The sequence below is a fragment of the Agelaius phoeniceus genome, chromosome 20 (genome assembly GCF_051311805.1).
Source record: "Agelaius phoeniceus isolate bAgePho1 chromosome 20, bAgePho1.hap1, whole genome shotgun sequence".
Taxonomy (NCBI): Eukaryota; Metazoa; Chordata; class Aves; order Passeriformes; family Icteridae; genus Agelaius; species Agelaius phoeniceus.
The window spans coordinates 3,717,508-3,740,842 of NC_135284.1; the positions used below are offsets into that span (position 1 = coordinate 3,717,508).

General features: G+C 42.5%; 1 protein-coding gene across 5 annotated transcripts in view; it reads right to left on the reverse strand.

The window, feature by feature from the left end:
- Positions 1–23,335, reverse strand: part of SPECC1 (sperm antigen with calponin homology and coiled-coil domains 1) — an 85,188-nt gene that overhangs the window by 53,073 nt on the left and 8,780 nt on the right. The window contains exons 1-3 of one of the 5 annotated variants that reach the window (XM_077188763.1): positions 20,868–21,193; positions 11,559–11,735; positions 9,472–9,607 (exon numbers count right to left, since the gene is read on the reverse strand). In XM_077188763.1, the coding sequence (XP_077044878.1) occupies positions 9,472–9,607; positions 11,559–11,705 (283 nt within the window). In that variant the 5' untranslated portion in view covers positions 11,706–11,735; positions 20,868–21,193. Of the gene's footprint in view, positions 1–9,471; positions 9,608–11,558; positions 11,736–14,161; positions 14,252–20,867; positions 21,194–23,335 lie in introns of those variants that run through there. The other 4 variants (XM_077188765.1, XM_077188766.1, XM_077188767.1 and 1 more) reach the window with 4 other exon arrangements.

The window sequence follows — 23,335 nt, forward strand, 5'->3', positions numbered from 1 at the left end:
ACAGATCTAGCTACACTACTGAGCACAGCACTGACATGTCTGGGCAAGGGCAGCTCCAAACTGTCATAAAATGAGAGGACCCAATTTCAGAGATGCTCAGTGTCTCGTGAAAACAGAGATACCCAAGGGATGCTGAAATGGAGACCGGACTCCTCTGAAAACCTGACCGTGATTGTGAGCATGAGCCCTTTCTGACAAGTCCCATCCATCAGATCTGTTCTGATATCCTCTGGGGCTATTCCTGGGTCAGCTGAGCACCCCCAGCTGCTCTCAGCCTCCACTGGTGCTGAGAACAGCACAGCAGGCTCACATCCCTATTATATTAAACAATATAGAGCATTCAATGGGTACCATTGAAATCTATTCCTCTTTATTGAGGTAAGGATGTAGTATTTTATTCCTAAAAGTCTATTACAGTGATTTCCAAATTTCCCCTTGTGCCAGTAAAACAACAATCAAACCTGGCAGCCACTAGCACATCTAGACCTGCAGCCACAAACTGGAGCAGATTTCACACCATATCTCTATCATCAATATTTTTGCCTGTGACTGGCACTGCAAGAGCAGCTGCATAGGACAGGCCTACCCAGAGGCTCACCAACAGCACATCTTTCCAAAAATCAAGATGCTCCACACTGATGGAGCCCTGATGTACATGGGAAACAAGGATACTGAATGACTCCAGTGATCAGTTTCCATTATGTGGATAATTAACAGAATCCTCTTGAGTCTTGGTTTCAACAAGAGGGTTAAAAACAAATTCAGAAATAATAAACTAGTGTGTCTCCTAGGCTCAAAACAGCCTGAAAATAAAACATGGAGAATTAATCTATCTAGTTGTGAATCCATCACTTCAGATAAAGTATCTGGAGACCATTCAATATGATAGAAGCAGAATTTTGCTAATATTTCAGTACAATAGGATGAGTTCATTGTCAGTCTTCAGCTTTCCATTGTTCTTCCTCTGACACTTTATAGATGAAGTGAAAAGTTTTCATACAGCTGTCTATATCTGGATGACATTAAACAACTCCTGTCTACTTCTGTCTCATGACATGTCAAACACGAAACGCTTTGTTTAATGAATAAGCCATCAAAAAGGAATCAGTGACAGTACATTCTTTTTCTAAAAGTCATCTTATGATCTCTTAAGTCTTGTATCTGACTATGGTGGGTACTCAGCCTGCCCTTTCCAAGGTACAGATGCAAACTTCCTCCAACTGCTGTTGAAATGTATCTCCCACAGAGATTTTCTTCCACTATGGACTAAAGAGTGACTTCTGCTTTCCTTCAACAGGACTCACCTGAAGGGCTGCATGAGCTGTGAGAGCCTGTTGGGCTGATGATTCCTGAAGCTGAGCATTTATTACTTCATCACCTGCTTTCTATTTCTGTAATCACAAAAGGGAATAGTGTAACAAGGTCCCAGTGCAGCGTTGGTGCAAGCCTGGAGCAATTATAAAATGTAATCACTGACTCAGAGCACACACACCTGAAATCTGAGCACTGTAGGAGAGTCAGGACTGGAAGAACCAATCTGTTACTTTTGACAGTGGCACGAAATGTAAGTCAGAACATTCTAACACCATGATAGGGAGAATGATGTCAGGCCAAAGACTTCTAGCCCAGTCCAAAATGAAAGGTAAAGCACAAATTTTTAAATACAGCTACAGCCTGAGCAGACGGTGTAGATAAGAGATTACTGCTTATGGAGCTTGCAGCTCACGCTGAGGAAAAAGGAGTAACAGCAAGGATGAGATGGGGACCAGGTAACAAATCACAACAGATGCATGGCTTAATCTTCAGGCAAATGTTTGTTATCTGAACATTTGACATTACTTTCCCTTCCTCTTCAGCAATAAAGGTATAAAAACAAAATGAATGCATTTCAACTCCACAAAGCAGATTAGCTGGTCTCTTCCTCAGCATGAAGCTTGACTCATCCCCTTGCCCTTTGTTGAACTGCCAATAAAACTTCACAAACACTCCTATCCTATATAGTGAGAATGGGAATTAATTATTGAAGGTGTGAGGTACATAATTCTTTCAACTCCCTAGTCAAATGACAGGACTTGCTTGCCAAGCATAACTTTCTTGGCATCCTATTCATAACACAGCAAATGAATGAATGGGATTTCTGTTCAAATTGTAATCCATGCTCATGAGAACGAGTGTGAAGATGCCACCAAATCTCAGATTTGCAGTGGCCAGGCAGCTGACAGTCTCTCCAGAAGGCTGAGGCCTAAAGAAGTTACAGATACTGATGCTGGACTAAACTGAATGGGCCCTAAGTGTGGACATCATGAACACCAGAGTTCACACTGTCACACTCCTCTTCCATGAATGCTGAAGATTTTACGAGCACCAAGTACATAGGTAGCAGGGAAAATAAATCTTCAGAATCTGTGCATCATTCCCAGTAGTGGGCCTCAAAGGATTAGGAATATAACATCTAGAGCTGAATCCCAGATGAACAAAAGCTTTTTTTAACCATGCTAGAAACAAATTTTTTGTAATGAAGATACTTGGTGAGGTCACAGTTCATGTCACAGAAGCACAGCCTTCCAGGAACACATCTGAGATGGAGCTGTCAATTCCTCCCTCTTGTTCTACAGTATTAAAATCTAATGTAAGCCAAAAGCTGCAGAAAAAAAAAAAAACAGTGGAAAAATATACTACAAGGAATGCCAAGCCCTCTCCTGATCTGCATACTTGTCAGACCAGGCCAGCTTCGCGTTCCTTTCCTTCTCCCTCCCATTCTTTAAGTGCAAACACAATGGCCCTGTGCCAAGGCATTCTGGCTGCAATAGATTTAGGCCCAGAGAATTTGTGTTAAGGATCATTTCTTTTCAAACCAGCTGAAGGAAAGCTGATAATTAACCCAGGGCAGGTAGTCAGAGCAGGGTTGTGTTGACTTTGCTGAACAACTTCAGTAAAGAAGCCTGAAAAGAAATGAAAAGAAGCTGGGAGATCCTAGATTTGTGCTATTCCTGGAGCATCCAGGCATGCTCCCCTCTCTGTTTAGGTGTCCCGAGGAGAGGAAGGCTTTTGGGATCACCACAGTTCCCTTACAGCTGTAATGAATCCTCCCTGTAGATGTTGCCCTGAGCCAATTAACTGTCAACAATTTAATGGGTAAAGTCATTGCAGCCTTCAAGACCCAGCATTTCAGTATCCCTACCACACACTGAACCCTCTGAACTGGCTCAGCTCCCAGAGGGGCTCACGTGTGCCAGCAAAGTCATTCTCAGGGGAACAGCCAGAGAAAAGGGTCTCTTTCACAGGTGGTTTTCACAAGAGGCTGAATGCAGAATCTCAGAATGTGTTAACAGAGATTCAGCACAGGAAATGTAAATTCTGCAGTAGATTAGGACAGCAAGAAAGCTTGAAAAAGGTACATTCTGCAGACAGTGTTGTCAGCAGAAGTTAATTCCTACTTGTTTAATAATGCAAGATGACTGCAGCCAGCCTGTGAATGCCTCTCAAAAAGCCTGTTATCCATAACAGGATCAGGTATCAGAAATCCTACCAGACAGCCTCTAAATGCATTGGTCTCACTACACTGCCAGTTATCAAAGAGGAAAAAGATGCCTGGAGAACAGTCATGTGAAGCAGCCCCCATTCCCAGCCATTCCAGGATGCACAACTGCCCATGGCTTACAGAGGGAAAGAGCAAAGCTTCAAAGAACGTGAAAAACAACACGGCAATAAATATAATACAAGAATATTTTCAGCAAAGGCATCAGCAATCAACAACTGTTATTTGCAGGCTGTGCCAAGAAAAAAAATCCTTGTAAGAAGCAGTAAGAGAAACTTGACAAGTAGCAGCCATAACCTAAATCTGGAATGCCAAATTTGATCTACTTCAAATCTTGAGCTTTCCCTTCAGAGGACAGTGGGTGAAATCTTCTAAACTGGTGCTGAAACTCAGTCTGACTACTTGACACCTGGGGAAATCACACACAGAGGAAACATTTTGCTAAGGAATGCCAGGGAGGTTCAGGTTCACGGTTGTAGCAATATGTTTAACATCCTTGCAGATATTTATAGATATGTGTAGATGTCAATATGCATATCCAGCTGCATGTAGAGCTCTGGATGTAAATGCAGACACATTTCCACTGCTTTGCATGCTAAATTCCTGCAGCACTTCTTGCCAATTGGAATGACAGCCTGACAAAGCAATATCTTGAGTCCTCCTCTCCTTTTTATACCACTTTTGGAGCTAGAATCTCTTTGTAGGAAAGAATAATTATGCAAGAGCTGTGTCTTGTACCTGGGAGGGGGAGTAAAATGCAAGTGGCTTCCCAGATGAGGTTTTGAAGCATATTCAGAGCTCCTGGGAAAGCCCAGATGAGCTCAGCCCCTCGGTTGCAGTGGAGCCTGGTGGAACAGAACATACCGATCTCATTAGTGTCCCTCACACTTGGCACCATCGCTCACAAGGAAAACGAGACAGTAACGAGCCTGAATGCAAAGTGCAGCAACCTCTCCCAAACCTATAGCAGTGCTTTGATGTGGCAGATCACAAAAAGCAGCCGCTGTCAAAAGCTGATGTATGGCAGAGTAAAAGGGCCCCAAGGTCAGAGAGCTGTCCTTCAATAGAAATCACTTTCCTTTTTCCTGTCCTAATTGGGGTGCATTAGCATCTTATGAACTGCTATATTGTCAGTTAGGTTGTTTTTTTTTTTCACAAGGATTTTTTTCTTTTTTAAAGAAAGCTTTTATTTAAAAGATACTTCCTTGAATTTTCTGACCATGGAGGGAAAGCTTCTGGTCTGGATTAGCTTCGCATTAACCTAAATTTTTACCCCACATCACAGAGTGGCAAACAGCAAGCAGAGAAGTTGCCTGAGAGAAGACAATAAACTTGATAGAGTCCCTATATTACTATCAAATAGCAAGCTGAAAATGACAATTCTATGAACAAGCAGAAGCTCTGAGAATCTGTAGCATGGCACATTTTCAATTTTGCTGGGAAAGAAGCATATCTAATGAGTGCTATGTGCAATAAAACCACACACCAGCCTCCCCTCTGGGATCAGCCACAGGTGAACAAGTCTCACCAGTGATATTCAAGCTTTCCCAGCACTAACACCAGAGCTGGCAGGGACCAGTTGGCCTCATTTAGTTAAAGCCTTTCTTTTCTGAATACCAGCACTATCTACACAGAAAAGCTGCAAGCAGCTGTTTCAGAGAGAAATCAAGACTTTTGTTTTCACATAAACTACATGAAAAAAAAAAAAAAGATGGACAAATGGAGTCATGGTATGTGCTCTACCAGCACTAGGAAGGAATTGAAGATACACAGGTATCATATTTAGTCCCTGGGACATTAACTCTGATTATTGGGCAGGAATGTGAATGACAAATCACAGAAAAACTCATCAAAACAGAGCCCCTCCTTTCTGGAGCTGAAGGTTGTTCAACCCAAACTGTGCCACAACAGACTATGAGCCTCAGGCCCTTCCATAGTTTTCCCTGATTATGCCAAATCTCTTGGTATTTTTGTTTCCCTATTTCATTTGCTGGGTTTATTACAACAGCCTGTGTTGCAGAGCAGCTTCATTTCCAATGCTGGCAATGTTCCATTCTGGGATTAGCAGCTTTTGTCCAGGTAACCTGCAGAGTTCAGAGCCTCGACACGAGATGCTGAGGAGATAATTGAAACTCTTAATGTCTTTGAGCTTCCCTCCTCTATGCTCCTGGATTGGCACCATCTCCAGCCTTGGATGTGGATCAACTCAGCAGGAACACACAGAAAGCAACAGGTTTTTTGTTATTTTGGCTGAAAATTCAGGCCAAGTATTGACTTTCCCATTTTATGCATAATAATAAATGGTAATTTCTGATGGAGCAGGGGGTGACACAGCAGGCCACCCCTCACAGTCCTGCTGGCATCTTGGCTTCTCCCAGCCCCCAAAGATATAGTACCTGTCTCCTGCTCCAGCCTTTAGAGAGAACTTGTCAGTAAAATAACCAGAATTTCTGTAAATGCTAAGGTAGGTGATAATAACATTGTTATTGACAGTTTCCTATTGTTTCTGAGGCAAATCTTGTCTGAAGAGATTTAGCCTTTATTTAGCTATAAAAAAATAAGCTGATGAAGCAGCCTGAGAAAAAGTACAGCTATCTCTTAATTACATTTCAGGGATAACTGATACCTCATATTGGAGCTGGCAGCACTTGATATAAAAATCAATATATTTGTGAGAAATGGGAAGGGCTGAAATAGTCTCAATGCTTTTGGATGATGTGTGACTGGACTGTGCCATGTCCACATCCTGGCTGTGTCCAGACTCTTTCTGGTTCCTGTCCAACCTGACAGATAATAGCAGCTGCCACTGAAATCACATCAAAGCAGCACAGGAACATGATTAAACCAGACAGCCCCCAGGCAAGTTCTCAGAAAGTGCTTGAACTGAGAGTTTGTAGGGACTGAATGACAGAACTCAGAGCAAGGATTTGGAATGACTTCCAGGCTCCATTGAGAAAGTAATTTCATCTGCCTGAACCTCAAATTTTCTATCTGCATACCAGTCCTGCCATGCAATGCTCTTCCTGAGAGGTGTGTGATCACATAAGAAGCTTTGAAATTCTCTGTGAAATTGCTTTTTAAAGGTTATTTGGCTTGCAGACCTCAAAGGAGCAGAATCTGAAGTCATTGATTTCCTACAATCCTGAACCTTAGGGGAAGAGAGTCCTAGATTCTCATGAATATACAAACTTTTCTATTAATATATTTTACAATCATTTCTTTGCTATATGGCTTCAAAGACTGGATGGCTTTATAAATACATGCATTAAAATCAATGAATTCCAAGATTAGTGAACTCTTGCTCATGTTTTACAGTTTCCCAGCCCTTTTTCATCTACTGAGACATTAAAAACAATGCCAGAGTTCTGTAAGCTTGGTTTAACAAACCCAAACAGCCCCTTCAGGACAGCACATGGGAAGACATCACACTGTGGATAAGGAAGCTGAATACAAGACATTTATTTTTTCCCTGTGCATCATTTCCCGCTGCCTGGGATTTCAAAACTGCCAAGGAGTTACAAAACCAAACAGCACAGCTCAGAACTTCCAGCCAGAATCAGTCTCCAGCTCCATTTGCTCAACTCCACTTGCCAAGCATGGATACATGGGCTTGGCCTCATCCCTCTTGAAGTTGTTTATGATTTACTGTGTCAGCTCCCAGCAGGGCAGGCAGGGGTAGTTCCATCAATAAAAGGCTGGAATAAATAACTGAGACTCCACCAAGGGCAGCATAGAAACAACCCTATTTAAACAACCAATCTTTGAGGGCAATTATTTATTATCTGCAGCATTTGGAATGTGTCTTACTGCTCAAGGTCAACACAGAAATGGTGGACAGACACACCCAAAGAGGAAAGAAACCTAAGCTTTTGTATTTCCATACCTTTTTCCCTTTAAATTCTCTCACACAGGAATATTATACATGCTGTGTACCATCAGAGTGTGGCTGGAGCTAATAGAATATCATTTCAGTAAAATACTCCAACCACTCACTTGAGTAACAGACAAAAAAAGCCCAAACAAGGGGGAGAGATAATGCCTGCAGTCAAGACATTAAAGGAAAACACAGAACAGATGAAGGCCATCAAAGAAACAAAAGAAAGTGACTTTGGAATAAATTTCTAGATTTACACATTTGGCTACGTATACAAACATCTGCATTTCCCAGCTACTGGAACCTTCTCTCTTGGATTAGCTCCACAGTCAGCTTTGCATCTTGATCAGAATCAGACTCTTTGGGATGCCTTTGCAATAAAATACAGCAGCTGAAAACGTTCTCTCCTTTCCTACTTCTGTTCCCCAGAACATGCTGTGCCCTCTGCCATGCTCACTGTTAGTTCTCTTAGCAACAATGCACCATTTTAGTGGGACTGTTTGTATTTTCTTTTCCAGTGTGACAAAGCATTCGGCTCTGTATGATCAATAAAATCAAGCACCTTCCAGTGGCCCTGACAATGACATCTTCTCAGCATACAGCTGGATTTTCAAACATCCTTTTGGATTATGGAACCACTGTAAAGACAGACATGCAAGGCACTGTATACACACTTAAAACAGTCCCTGTAAGAGCTGGGACGGCTCTCTCTAGGTTAAAAACAATTTTAGAGGGGTGACACATACATTCTTAGCCTTTATCTCTTTTTATCACTTGTTCTCTTTTCATTCAGCATTAATATTCCCATTCATGCTTCTACAAACGCAGATGCAAAGCAATATATGAGGTTATATCCAATGATGTGATTTAAAGTGGCAAAGCAATACCCAGATGTAACTTGACCTCCATAAACCATTTCAGCCTTTGTATTTAAAGTAGTCCTCATCATAAATCTCCCTCCTCCAATCCCAGTTATTATAGCTGCATGCAGAAGAGGGCTCTCTATTCCATGCTTGTGTTTTGGTGTCTGACAGACATATTCCATTCTGGACTCCCTGCAGTGCTGTTTCCCTGGCTGCATTCCCAGGATCCTGTGCTGCATCATCTGTACAGGTTTTCATCTCCCTGCCTGGCTCCTCCCAAGCATCATGCCTCTTTATTGGCTTGTGAATCCCAAATTCCTTTGGATACAGCTAGTCACTATTAAATTTGAGGATTTACACGCTGATTAACAGCAGAATTGGATCTGTCCTTGGGTTACTATGAAACATTTGTGCTGGTACAAGGCACATTATTTTCTTCCAAGGGTATATAAAGGTTTTTATATTTAATTTTTTTAAAAAACAGAAATCTCTCTCTGGTTAGTAACATTGTTCTGTCACACAGTCAAAACCTGCAGAGGCTGTGACAAATAGGGAGGTCATGGTCAAATTTAATAAGAGCTCACATTCCCTTGGAAATGCCACCAGGGAGCAGACAACAGCAAGTATTTGCTGAGCTCCTGGGGGAAAGCAGAGCGTTTGCAATGAAGCCCTTGGTATGCAGATGGTGTCGCTGCCTTTCGAAACAGGCTTAGGTTTGAAACCTATGGGAACAAGCGGTGGGGCTGAGGCTGCTGGGGAGAGCGTGCCCCGGGCTAGCTCAGGAGCAGCACAGGCTGCACAGAGGATGCCCAGGGCTGCTCTTTGTTCTCACAGCTCTGCCGTGTCCCAGGAGCAGCGGGGAAGCAGCTCTGCTCACTCAGTGAGAGAGAAGAGAGATTGCTATTGATGAATGGGGAAAACTTCAGCCAGCGATGCTGTCCTGCTCTGGAGCCCGGGGCTGGGGCCATCCTGCCCCGGAGCCGCGGGGCACCGGCGCCACCGCCCGGCTGCTGGGGCTGCCCCGGCTCCTAAACCCACCCAGTGCATCCCTTTTCTCCTCCTGTCCCTGGCTCGGGGGATGCAGGATGCAAAGCACAGAGTCCTGTGACTGCCACACGGCTGTGCTGCAAGGGGGACAGGGGACACTGCTGGGACCTTGTCACTCACAGCACGGCTCACAGCATCTTGGTGCCTACCTGTGCTGGGCTTCAGCCGACTCTCAGCGAGCTCTGAGATGGCTCCTGCTGTGATTGTCTTCTTCAGCCTGGACACTCCCGAAGCTGCTGCTGGGCCAGCTTTGCTGAGCATGTCCTCGCTGCTCGCCCGCTTCAGCTGGGACACAGAGGGGGAACAGGTCAGGACCCTGAATATTCCCCTCAGTTCGTTCAACATGCAAGATTCTTTGGGAGAAAAATTAACATTTCCATAAAGTAACCCCACGGGAATATTGCCTTGATAACTGGAGTACATCATTTTTGTATTTGCATTCCATTCTAGGTTTTTGTGAAGTGGGTTAAGGGATAAAGCACTGTTCCAACAATGAAGAATAAAAATGGGAAAGACTGTTCAAAAAGGCAAATAATTAAAAGGCGAGGAGAAAACAGTTTAGAGGAGTGGTCCACTGGCAACTTTTTGGGAGGGAATCTCTGGTGACACAAGTCCACTCGAAGTGCCTACTGAAGAAACCCATGGAACACAAGCACAAGGTGAGATTCAAAAAGAAACACTGAAATGATCTTGCTTCAGCAAGCAGGAGTTACAATTTGTCTCAGAACTTTGGTCGGCTGATTTCCCATTTGTGTGCCTCTAGTAACAGTCTCTAATTAATTTCAGGAAAAATACTTTAAGTATTTTAAGACCAAAGCTTTGGAGAGTCTCCCTAGAGAAGAAGTTTTCCCATACTTTTGAGTTTGTGGACACCTAAAGTGTTTTCTCAAATGAAAATCCACTTCCTTTGAAGTGGTCCAGTGCCACCAGGGGGTCCCTGAAGCACAGGCTGAACACCTCTGCTGGGTTAAGAGAAAAGAGAGCTCACAACAAGCACTGCCCCTATTTAGTAGTTCCTGAATGTGAAACATTTAAGCAAAATGAAATCTTTCAGCTCTAATTCCTTCTCCCTTTCATCTCCTCCTCTGACTCAGAGTCTGTGGTTTCCTGGACCCTGTGAGCCCATAAGTTTCAATAGCTGAAGTGTTGATGGTGCTCCAGGATACCAAACAACGAACGTTTTTCCTTCTGGCAGAGGTTTTGTCAGCTCACTCTCAGGAGGAGAATGGAACAATCTGACTTTCTGACCTTCAGAAAGTTCTGCAGTCTCTCTGAAGTAATTTCTTCAATGTGTTCTTCCCTATAGCAGCAACTACAGTGCCTTTTCTACTCCCTTTCTTTAAGCAAGCCACTTTGATGATTTTGCATTTGCAGCTGGACACAGTTTGAAGGCATTAGCTGTCATTAAGAAGAAATCTCTCCACAATTAACACTAAATTTAACAAATCAATCATATCAGATTTCCTGATTAGTGTCCTCAGTAGCATTCCTTCAGAGATGCTGCCTCAACCACACAGCACAACCTGCCTGGAGCATTGAAATGCACAATGGTAAGTGCACCTAGGAGTCTGCACAGCAAGTTCAAGAAATTAATCCTTTCCTTGAAAAACTGTGACAATTAATGAAGTTTTAACCAAGAGGAGATCTAAATACTCTACCCTGCTTTGTACCGTTCATTAAACTTTGTTACTGCAAAGTTACAACCTTGGTCTGGATTTGGATGACCAGGTTATTTCTGCTTGCTGGCTGCAAGGGTGCAGATGCAGCAGCATTTCAGGTGTATTACTCCCTTTTCTTAAAAATATTACTTGGACAGAAGTTTCTGTTATTTTTTAAGTATATATGTATAAAAAATTAGGATTCATAAAATGCATTTGTTCTATTGCAATGTCTTCTGTTAAGATATTTTGCCTTGAAGGGAGAGGCACAGGTTTTTAGGAATTCTGGATATTCATTAATAAATCTCTTTGAATTTCTTTACACGTGTAACTATCAGCTGAACTAGAAATTTGCCATTTGTTTTCCTCCATCTTCAAAGTTTCGGCAATTCCCTCACTCACAGACTGTACAGATACAGTACATGCAAAATACTTTGAAAAATGTGTATTAATTTAATATACAACAAAATTTAAATCTCCCTGCACTTAGCACAGTGGGTGTAGTAGTTTGAGGATTAAACCAAAGCTTTAACCTGGATCAAGACTGGAATTCTTGAACAGTGTCCAAGGATTTGTACCTTGCTGAGGCGGGATTCAAAGGCAAGGGAAGTGGAGGATTTGGATGTCTTCATTCCTGTGGAGGTGGTGGGAAGAGGTTTTCCTCTATCAACCCCATGGCTCCCTTGCTTTGCTATTGCACTCCAAGGCCTGGCACTACTCCTCATTTTCTTCCCAAGTAATTCAGTCTACAGACTCTAAAAAAAAAAAAAAAAAGTTTATATGTATTTATGCACTCATACAAAAATACAAAAATATAACTTACCTTTATGTGACCTAAAAGGCAAGAGAGATATCTGGCATGAGTTTAAAGGGCTGAAAAGGCCATGATAAACTTGATCCCCTCCCTCACAAACATCAGCACTGAGCCTAGAGGAGCCTCAGAGCAGGCTACAGCCACTTTTACCTTTCATACCAACCACAGAAGGAACTTTAACATTTCTGGGGACTGCTTTAGTCCCAAAACCTCTCTCAGGCACAGCAGAACACCTGTGGATGCTGGAAGCACAATGGAAGAGCAACTGAGAACATTGAAGTCCACAGCAATTTAAAGCAACTTTGGGATAAAAGGAAAATTACTTATTTTACCATTAGATCCAGCATCTTCAACTGAACACTCACTTTTAGAAAGTCACATGAGAAGCAAGTTTCCTCAGATGGGTGGAAAATATATCTTTAACTTATCAGAGTCTTCTAGAGGAGCAGCAGTTGATGTTGCCACAGTGATAAAAAGATGTTCCACAATACCAAGACTCACAAAACATTGTAAAAAAAAAAAACCAACTTCTTTGCAAACAAAGATCCAGATCCACTATTCCTCAGAGATAAGCTTATGCAAGAGAGAAATCCTGCCAGGAACCAGCAAACAGACGTGATTTCCTTTTTTTGGATGTAGCTGAAGACATTTCAGCTGCCAGCAGGAACAAGTAGCCCTGTTTCCCTCAGCAGGCTGACAGCTGCCAGTTAAACAGCTCCCTGCAACTCCTGGAGATCTAAACCCATTCATTTTCACCAGCCACTGCCCCATCCACACCATGAGCAGAATAAAAGAATTATTTGGATATTTTTTCCAAGTTCCACCATCCTGCTGGGCTGGGAATGTAAGGGAGGGGAGGTGGCCTGATATCTCCTGTCCTCCTCCACTTCATATGAGCAACATTTTTCTTCATTTTCCAAAATAGACACAGGATGTTGCTGTGGCTCAGCCTTGTGTAGGCAGAGGGTAACTTGTCTGTTAAACAGGTAACTAGAATATCCACAGGCACAGGATGGAATGCTGAAAATTCATTAATGAAATCTCTGGATTTCTTTACATGTGTAACTACCAGCTAAACTAAGAATTTGCCATTTGTTTTTCTTCATCTTCAAAGTTTAGGCAATTCCCTGACCCAGTGAGTGCCCAGTGCCTGGCAATGTGCTCAGAGGATGAGTGAGCTTGGACAGCAACACCTTGACAGAGACACTGAAGCAATTTATTCCTGGCTGAGTCAGGGGGGCTCTGCTCACACGTTACATCTCATAATTTACTTTGTACCTGATTTCACATTCATAAATGAGAGCATTCACTGAACTCCCAGGACACAGCTCTGTCAGGGGCCAGGGTGGATTTGACAGTGACAGCACCTTGCAGGTGCCACCTCAGTCTGTTCTGCACGGAGGTGAAGGCAATGTCAAGTGCTCAGCTGCTGCTCACAGAGAACAAAGCCAGCAGGTGACATTCCCTCTATTTGTCCTTGGTGCCTCTGGCAGGGGGGGCTGTCTGCTCTCTGCACAGCAGCTCCCTATCAGCTCCTAAATAAAGGAATTTAAAAGTTAGTAGTTGTTGCTAAGTATAGGCATTACCCCATTAAAATTCTTCACACATCCAGTGAGGAGCCATCCACTGATCTCATTAAGAGCCTTTGGTGATGATTATGCTGATCACTGTTTTAAAGCCCTGACAGATATGTAAACTATATTACAATAGATGATATTATTTAGCATTGCCACAGCTCATGATCCACCTTAGCAAGCTTTGGTGCTTACAATATTTAAAAACTTATCTTTTAACAGGCTCTTAATCCTTTTAACATTCATGTATTTATATGGGTGAACAGGCAACTACACATACAAACTCTCTTGCTGATTACATCTCCAAATTATGCAGATTTTGGGTTTTTGCAGATCCAGTGGTTGCACATACACTGCTTTATTATACCCTCTGGTTTTCTTCATAACTGTACCTCATATTTTCCTGCCTTAAGCTGCACAGATGCTTTCTTGATATCCAAAGGAATTTAATTTTCAGTCATCCATGACATTTTCAAGTTGCACTGGAGTGATATGCTCATTAGACCACGATCTTAGGAGTCAAAGGAAGAGGTACTTAAAGAAAAAAAAAAAACTCAAACCACAATTCAAGAAATCCAGCCAGTAGCCTAAGGCAAACTGGCTTCTTCATGTAAAGAGGGCTGAATTATTTGCCATGTGGATTCAATAACGTTTTACTGCACCAAGCAGATGAAACTAAAATTGAGAAGAAATACTCGGATTTATAAGTGTTTATTATTAGTTTTCCATGTATTTATAGGAGAACTGGCATTTGTAAAAGATGGAGTTAAGACTTCTCAGGTATTTGGCTAACCTGAATTTGCCTTGTAGATAAAGATTTCCATCTCTGAAGTGGGATTCCAGGACTTTCCACAAGCCTTATATGTACTTCAAAGCATCAAGCCAGGTTGCACATCCTAAGCTGCTTTCATTCCTAAGTAGGTGACACATATTTGAGTTATTAGAAGTACTGCTTCAGCAGTGCAAAATAAAAGTACTTAAAAAAAAAGTGAAAAAAAAAAAGTCCTGCTGTTCTTTGATGAGAGCAGAAAATCCATTCTCAGAGTCACCATCAGCTTTCCCCCTCCTCCAAATACAATTTATTGCATTACAATGAAACAAGCAAAATAAAAAAGCTCCATGGAAGGTGTGAGCAGTGGGGACAGTGGAAAACCCTGGAGTTCAGCATCATGAAATTGCTCATGGAAGGAGCCCATGGTAGCAGTGAACCCAAATATTAACTCAGCTACCCCAAGGGTCTGCAGCCAGGCAGCAACCAGGACACCCAGCACTGGCAAGGAGCTTTCTCTTATCCTGGTGTAGAAACAGCACCTTTATTAAAAACATCACATCCAGCTCTCATCTACTTGTGTCTTAGAAGTAACTCTGCTGTATTTTCCCTAAATATCAGCCTTCCACAAGGACCCCAGAGAGACTGATTTGATCTCTAGGCTACCCCCAGGGAGACTTGAAAGAGAAGCAGCTTTCCACAAGAGACACAACCAAGCTGTTCCTGCAAACACAGGGACAAAAATCACTTGTTTTATACCCATTCTGTGTCAATACATTTCAGATGAGAGCTGATTCTCATGGGAAAATGACTTGCTTTAAGCAATGCCTGGAGCTCTGTGGTTTTATTTTTCATTTTTGCACTTTTCACAGGGAATTTTCCTTAGGAAGCAAACAGAATTACTGCCACCCTGAAATTCAAAGTCCTTCTTTGGCATCAGCCAGAGCAGGGCACTCAGCTGGCCAGACTAAATCCCTGCTTGCAGCTGGACTCTGAAAATGAGGAAACAGCCCCATGCTGAAATAAATGAGGACTCAGCAAGATGTAACTTCAGCAAAATTGGTTCTATTGCCAGGCACTTCCAGACTGCAGGGGCTTGGGCTTGGGTTTTTAAAAATCTTTTACACCCAAAAGTGGTGTCTGAACACACCCCTCCTCTGAAACAGGTACTGCAAAGGATAATCAGGTTTACCAAAAATGTAAAGCTGGTCCTGACAGAGCTTCTTCTCTCAGTAATCCTCAGAATTCCCTGCAGGCATCAGCCTTTAAAAATTCAGGCCATGCTATGCAGTTCATCCTTTCTTACTGGTATTTTAAAGGATATTTGGAATATGTTGATGAGGACTGTTTTGGCAGTTGGCAGAAATTCTGCAGTCCATTTTACTTGAAATTTTACTGTTTTATTAAAGGCTGAGAACCCAGACATTTCTTTATTAGTCAGTCCACATGCATTTATTAATAAAAGTCTTTAGAACCAGCCTAGAATGATTCCCATTTTATGGCTAGAAAAACTGGATTAAGAATTCATCCTAACTCACAGGCAGTCAGCATCAGCAGGAACAACACCAGGGCTCCAGGATCTTTAGACTTGGCTGTGGATCAAAAGAGGAGTTCACCAGTTCTGGGGAATAAACTTGTAGGACACACATTCTGCTGACTATTAAGGGCTATTTTATTCTGAAGAACTAAAAAGAATAGATAGGTTGATTTGAGTGATGATGAGCAATATTATTTCACAGTCAAGAAACCTAGGAGTTGCACTATTAAATAAATAAAAATTATTAGCATATCTGCAGAAATGAAATTACCCAGGAAAATCCCTGTTGGGGGATGGAAAGCATCTGTACCCCACACATAACTCTTATACAATTTAGGTTTTGGTGCACATGTCTGTGTCAGGACTCAGCAGGACACTCAAATTAAAGCAGAGTCATGCACAAGATGCTTTGGGAAAAGGAAAGAAAGAAAGAATTATGAAAGCTCATTACTGAATCTGGAGAGGAATGTGCCAGATGGCAGCTTCACCAGGACCTGGGAATGCCCAGCAGTCCCGAAGGACGAGGCCAAAGTCCCAACTCTGCACCTGTGGCCCTCAAAGGACACAAGTGTGGCTTTGGTGGGTCAAACCCCACAGTCCCCAGTGCCACTTTCCTGTAATTCAGTTCCTTCTCATGACATCCTAAGGTCAGACCATTCCAGAAGCTTTGTAACACACACTCATGAATTCAAAGCACGATTTTCTTCCTTTTTTTTTTTTTTTGTAAAATCTGCATCATATTTCTACTATTTTCCCTCTAATCAGCTTCTGCTATTTTCAGAGAAACTATCAACTGGAACATAGAAATATCTAACAAGTTCAGTAAACTGTAAAGCATTTTCTAGTGGCACGTAGGAAGCTGCATGGCAGGATAGACAGCTGGGCTAAAATAGAATTCTTTTCTGCCTTTCACATCAATTAACTTTAAACAACAATTTTTAGGCTTGACAGATGCTTCCATATGACTCATCTTGATTTCTTAACTGATATTAGGAATCAAACCAGGGAAGCTGATAGTCCAAATACAGTAATTGGTAATGTGGAGATAGATGGCATAGAGAAAACTCCATTTAGAAATAAGATCAGGCTAAAAAAATAAAAACAAAGTATTTTGGTCACCTTTTGGTCACCTTTAACAGCTTTCCTGAGGCCTTTGTTCCTTTTATCTCAGTAGAATTTCTGTATCTATTCAGTCTCTCTTTGCTTTAATTCCTATTACCTTGGTTTTGGTGTATTTGAGGCACTCAGTGCAACCTTCCTCCATCACTCCTCCAAGCAGTCACTTGCTGGATTCTTCCTGGTATAAAGCTTAGCTTTAACTAGAATTGGATGAAAAAGCCCAACAAAAAAAACCCCCAAAAAAACAAATAAAAACCAACCAAACAAAACACCAAACAAAAAACCCACACCAAGCCAGACCACCTGTTTCCACTTCCATTCAAACACAACTCGGACAAAAAAAATACCCATTTCCCAAAACCTCATCCCCAAGGCTCCTCTTGCTTTTGCTGTCCAAAAAGAATCAATTACAAACCCCACCCCAGACACTTCACAGTTTCCTCTGGTCTACCTCAGCAGACTCTCTTTCCAATCTCATTTGCAGCTGAATTTTCGTGGTTTGCTGGTAAAGGACCAGGAGACAAGACATCACTTGGAAATTTTCATGTCCAGACAGCAGGGCAGATTCTGCTGGTTTTATTCATGCCTCAAGAAAGATGGTTTTAGTGCTATTATTATTTTTCCACTTTAAATAATGAAGATTGTACTATAATAAAACATCTAGGCAGCTGTAGAATCCAAGCGATCTTGCAAGGAGTTAAAAATGCTGTTAAATTTCAGCCACAGAACCACACAGAACTGAGGATACAGACATTCCCAAGGTCACCCATTTAGTCACTCTGTTGGGTTGAAGCTTGCTTTGCATTTTTGCTTTAATGATTCTTCTGTAGAACTCTTCAACATCAAAAGAGCACTTTCAATGCGGCATTCTCAGATGAGAATTTTCTTTTCAGGGGATACAGCTCTACCCTCTCCTCTAGAAGCAACTATTGCAGAGCCAGTTCCTCTCCTTCCCCCCATGGTGTCAGATGCAAACAGATAATGGAAACTCCCTGAACTTCCCAAAGAAAAAGTTTCTCTGTGGTTACAGTGGTAAGTGAGCAGCTCACATTTTTGTGTTAAGGCTTTTCTTGCTTATTTCCTTCGTGTGTTTTCAAGAATTCCCTACAATTGGTATTTATTGAGGAGCACACAAATGTACTGAAAGGTTCCAAGGATGCCCAAAGGTCAGAGATGGCCCAGGCAAGGACAGGTCCAGGCAGCCACACGTGACAGGTTTCCAGCCATCAACTCAGCCTCCAAATCCATCCCCAAAAGGCTGCCAGAGCTCAGGCCAGCAACTGCAAAACTCCATGTCTCAGCATCATTCAAAATAAAATCCTCTTCCCACAGCAACCATTAGAGTCATTGATGACTTTTTCAGGCATGGAGAGCACTGCAGAACCTTCTGCCCACCCTCCTCCACAGAAGCTGTCCCTGGAGTTTTGGACTTGTCAGCCTTTCACTCATCATTAGATCACATGAGAAAAATGCAGAAATCACAACAAAATCCTCATGTGTGCACATGGACAAGGAATTGGTTCAGCTGCATTTCCCTTGTCCTTGTTCCATGCTGCTGGCCATTTATGAGACAGGAAAATACAGATATCTTTGCTGTCATCCAGCATAGTGACTGATGCTGGCAAACTGAGCCAAAGCTGTTCTGGGAGATGTCTGGGAACATGCTTGTCCTGCATGTGAATCACACTGTTTGTACATGGACTCCCCATCTCCTCCTCCTCTCACACTGATTATCTAACCAGTCACCATTACACAGCTCAGAGAGAAACGCTGCTACCTCCTTATGACCCCTGATCTTATAAATGAGAGGATAAAAACAAAACTCCCAACCCAGCTGTCATTTTCTACATGATGTGGCAATTCTGAATCACAAACATCACGTTACTGAAGGATGCACAGGAATATTCAGGAAGGCTAAAAATGATGCATTGACTCCAAACTCCCTTTTTGAAGTTACAGCCATGTTATAATCGTGACGAATTAGGTCACTCTGGGCTTTCCCCAATATGACTCTGTCCTGAATAGATGGGTTTAATTCATGTTCAGTACATTCAGGTTGAGAACAAAAATGTTTTAGAGCCATTTCAAGGCGGCTATTGCTCATTAATCCATGTTCTTTGAACTACTGTCCCAGTGAATGCAGCACAAAGCAAGTGACACATTCAGCCACTTCATGTTTTGCCAAACCACAAGAAGGAAGAGAAGAAGGTTTCATTTCAGATAGAGCAAGAGCTATATAATTGCTGAAGAAATTAAGAATAATTACAAGTGGTTTGCCTGATAATTACCTGTCATTACGTTTTTCTGTAGCACAGAGGGGAAACACAACTACAAGAAGGAAAAGGAATGCTGATGTTTTTTTGGAACAGCAGAGATGGACAGCACGTGGCTACATGGTCATCCTGACTGGTACATACTGGTACAGAGAGTGGCAGCTTCCCTGTCCCCTCAGAGCATGGAAGGATGATACCAGAGGCAATGCATTCCATGGAATTCCACCTGGTTCCATCCTCAGCCTCAGCACAGGATCATCATACCCCCTCAGCCATGCAATCTTCCCTTTTCCTCAGTTTTTCCATTTGTAAAATAATTGCTCACTAAATAGGATATTTATGAAGATGGACTCATTCATTTGCCTTGGAAAGGAACCCCACAGAAAAAAAAAAAAAAGCAAAAATTAGATAAACCAACATCTGTCACACAGCACACAAGCGAGCAGCCTCACAGATTGCCACATGCTGGGATGTTTCCCTGACTCCCGTTCTCCATCCATCACAGTGCAGAGAAATAATTGAGATCTGGAAGCTATCCCTTAAGGAGATATTTATCTCCCATTAAAGAGCAAAATAGCTCACTTGAAGTTCATAAACTGGGAACTTCTGAGCATTTATGAGAGACAGTGTGAACTTCTGACAGAAAGGGCTCCTTGCAAAGATGAGGACATAACTCCAAAGCTGCAGGAGAAACCAGAGGACTTCTGCATTTTAAAAATATTCATAACGAACAGGAACAGAACAGACCTAAGCAACAGTTTGCAGCTGTGACTGGGGGCCACTGATGGACTGAATGACCCACCTTGGTGGGCTGCACAATGAAATTAAATTGGTTTAGAACTGCACAAGAAAGGGAAGGGATAGCACATAGCCAAGTGCATGTTAGGATGAGGAATTTCTGTGGTAGTTACAGAAATTGTGCAGAAAAAACACTGAGCAAATCAGGTATTCTCTCTCCTACCAAGGTTACAGCAGCAAAGAACACTTGAATTTAGAAGGAAACATGCAAACCAGAAAGGATCAGTAGGGGATTTCTAGAACTGTACAGAAGAGAAAAAGGTAGAGAATCCCTGTTTTCAAACCAGTTCTACCACTAATCCTTCACTGCTACACACACAGGGCTTAATTAACATCTCTACAACTTTGCCATATTACCTGCTCTATAAATGCTGTTATTATTACAATTGTTTCTATGACCAATCTTCATCCCCAGCACAATTTTAAAGACAACAGTCGAGGTGCTGTAATGAAAGGGTCCTGCTGAGAACCTGACCAGCCCTGGCTGGAGTGCCCCAGGTGCTCTCCTTGCCCCCACAGACATTGAGCTGCCAAAGCTCTCCTGGCTCAGCAGCCCCTTCCCTTCTGCCCTTCCTTCACTGGACTGTGTGCACGTGCAGCAGCAGCAGAGGAAACTCTGCTCGTGCTCCTGCTTCCATTCACTGCCGGGGAAGAACCGTAAATTGCCAGAGGAAAAAGCAGGAACAGAAACAGCTTCACCCCTTCTGTCTCTAAATCAATGTAGCTGAGCAGGAGGAAAATACCATAGCCAGCTCTCCTGAGGGGATGTTTTACTGTGGTTGAAATGGCTTTTAGACCACCCCCAGCCCATTTTCAGCTAACACAGCCATGTTTACCCTATTTTTGATTAATTCAATTTAGTTTTACATTGAGATGCTATGAAAAAAGTCTTGTTGAGCAAAGCAGGTTCATTCACTCTACAAATACATTACTGGCCCAAGAATCCTTCTAGAGATAATACAGTTCCCATCATAAAAGAAATAAAAGATAATAAAATACTTACAGTAAAAGCTTGTCCTCTTCTCTGCGTTAAAAAGAAAAGTGTCTCCCACTAGCTTCTGACAGCATGTGCAAACCAGACTGAAAATTCAGGGCTTGAGTGCTTCCCTGAGAGGAAAACCACATTGCAGAGAGACACAGAGAGCTGCTTGAGAAATGATTCACACACGGAAGCGAGCTGGCTCCACCGGCGCCTCGGCACTCAGCACACACACACAGGCACTCGCTTACTCAGGGGAATGACAAATATTATATTTTCATCAAAGCAAGGAGGATTTATGCAAGAAAGCAATTTGTAGCCTAGGTCCAGAGCAGTGAGATGCTTCAATCCTTAAAGCAGATGAAGAGTTTCTTTCAGAGTCCCATCATCCCCAACTGCAGGACTGGACACTGGGCAGAGCACACACCACAGACTGGTCTGGATGATCCAATTAAGCAAAAACATGCAGCACATACCACGGAGAAGGGGCAAGGAGGTGGCATAGAAAAAGGCATTTTCAGAGGAAAACACAGAAGCAGCTTGCAGAAGGTGTCTATTCCACAATAATACATCCCCCAGAGTGCCAGCAATCATAGCCAGGACACCTTATGGCATTTCCCTTGCCTCCATCATTGCTTCAACAAAGTGGAAAAGTGGGTGCAGGGGAGGAAGGTGCACTAAGACAGAAGCTTTTACAAAACTAACCAGAATCAGTCCTGAGTGACTTGAGCTGCCCAAGAAGGGTCAATCTATTCTTTAATTTAGAAAAGAGCAAATAAAGGACAAGAGTGAACAAATGCTTGAGAATGTTAACCTCTTCCTTAAAATTTTTGAAAAGAATTTCATGATTGAAAACAGGAAGAAAAAGAGGTCTTAACAGAGTTACAGCAAGCAGAGATAGTATCAAGTTGAAGGAGACAGAGGGAATGAAACTGTATCAAATCCAAATTTCAAACAGAACACGACCATGTTTAAAACATGGGGGTTTGTCCAATTCTGTCTAGAGAGGGTCTGATCACCCTCTGATCTCCCTGACCAAAGAATTCCTACAGATCAGGAATTCTCCCTCTCAACAGTGTGAACCTGGTATTTAAGTAATGTTGATACTACAGGAGATGTTTCTAGTAGAGGATGGATCTGAATGGTCCAATCTTGTTGCACTCTCCTTACTCGAGGTGCCAAAGGGGCCTGAAGGAAGCTGATGTTATGCCAAGAGTAAATTTATGTTTTAGCTCAGTTTTGGCAGCACTACTGCTATCATAGAGTAACCAAACCTTAAAGACAGATTGAGTCAAGCCAAATTTCCTCTGAAGATTATGGATTTGGGATCCAACTTTCTGATATTCTCAAGAAACGAGTTCTTGCCTTATCTTAAAATGCCAGAGCAAGACAAAAGAGCACACCATGACTTATTTGGCTCAGGATAAAGGTCTGTGCTTGGCAGGTCTCAAGCAGGCATTAGTTCTAAGTCCCTAAATTCAGTCAGGTGCTGTTCCAGCTTTGCCAACATCCACAATGTACCAATCCTTCTACCCTGCCCATTTTGACAGTTCCTGCAATATCTAAGGTCAGGCTGTGTGAGCACAGGTAGAACTTACCCGTTCTGTATTTTCACAGAACATTCAGAGTTCTTGAGATGATTCACAGCTCAGATAAGGAGGAAGTTGCTGTAGATACTTGATCTGAATGCAGAGTTCCTCCTCCCTGAGGAAGTGACCCCTCATGTGATGCAGACCAATGAGGTCACTTGGTCCCCAGGGGAGGGACAGCAGCTCAGCCCTCTGCTCATGGATCACCATCACAACTGAACAGATGCAGCTCAAAAATACCAGCTCAGGGCAAACAGCTGCAGGGACCCTGAGCTCACCAATGAGAGCGACATCAGGTGCAGACACCTTGCTGAGAAGATTCTTTGGCTGAAGAAACCAAACCCTTTTTGGAGAGCAGCATTCAGCCCCTCTGCCACTGCTGGTGAGTTTGTTTGGGCTCAGAGGGACAGCAGTGTTGGCAGCTTGATAGGTTTTCCTGTCCTCCAGCCAAGAGAAATAAAGAACTGAGATGAGGGAGTGGGGAGGCAAGATGAGCTCCTGTACTGCACTCTCAAATATCTTTGGGATACATTTGATAAATATAACTTGACCAAAACCTAAAAATGAAAAGCTTGGCTGTAAGGAGACAGTCACAACATTTACATACTTCAGCTTGGGGAGACAGCCTGGAATAGTGGTGGAGAATTTCCCCAAACCCAAGGAGACCAGACAGTATATTTGTTTATTTAGAGGTTTTCTGGTAGCCTTTATGGCTATAATTACCTGATCTCTTTACTTGGACCAAAGAGTTATTCAGCATAAAACTTTCTGAATTGATAAATTGCCTTTCTGTTAAATGAAAAAACAGCCCAGAAACAAACAGCTCAAATGAATTGGCCAGGCTGAAAGAAAGCCAGGGCCTTAACCATAATTACTTTCACACAGCCAGGATGAGAAAACAAT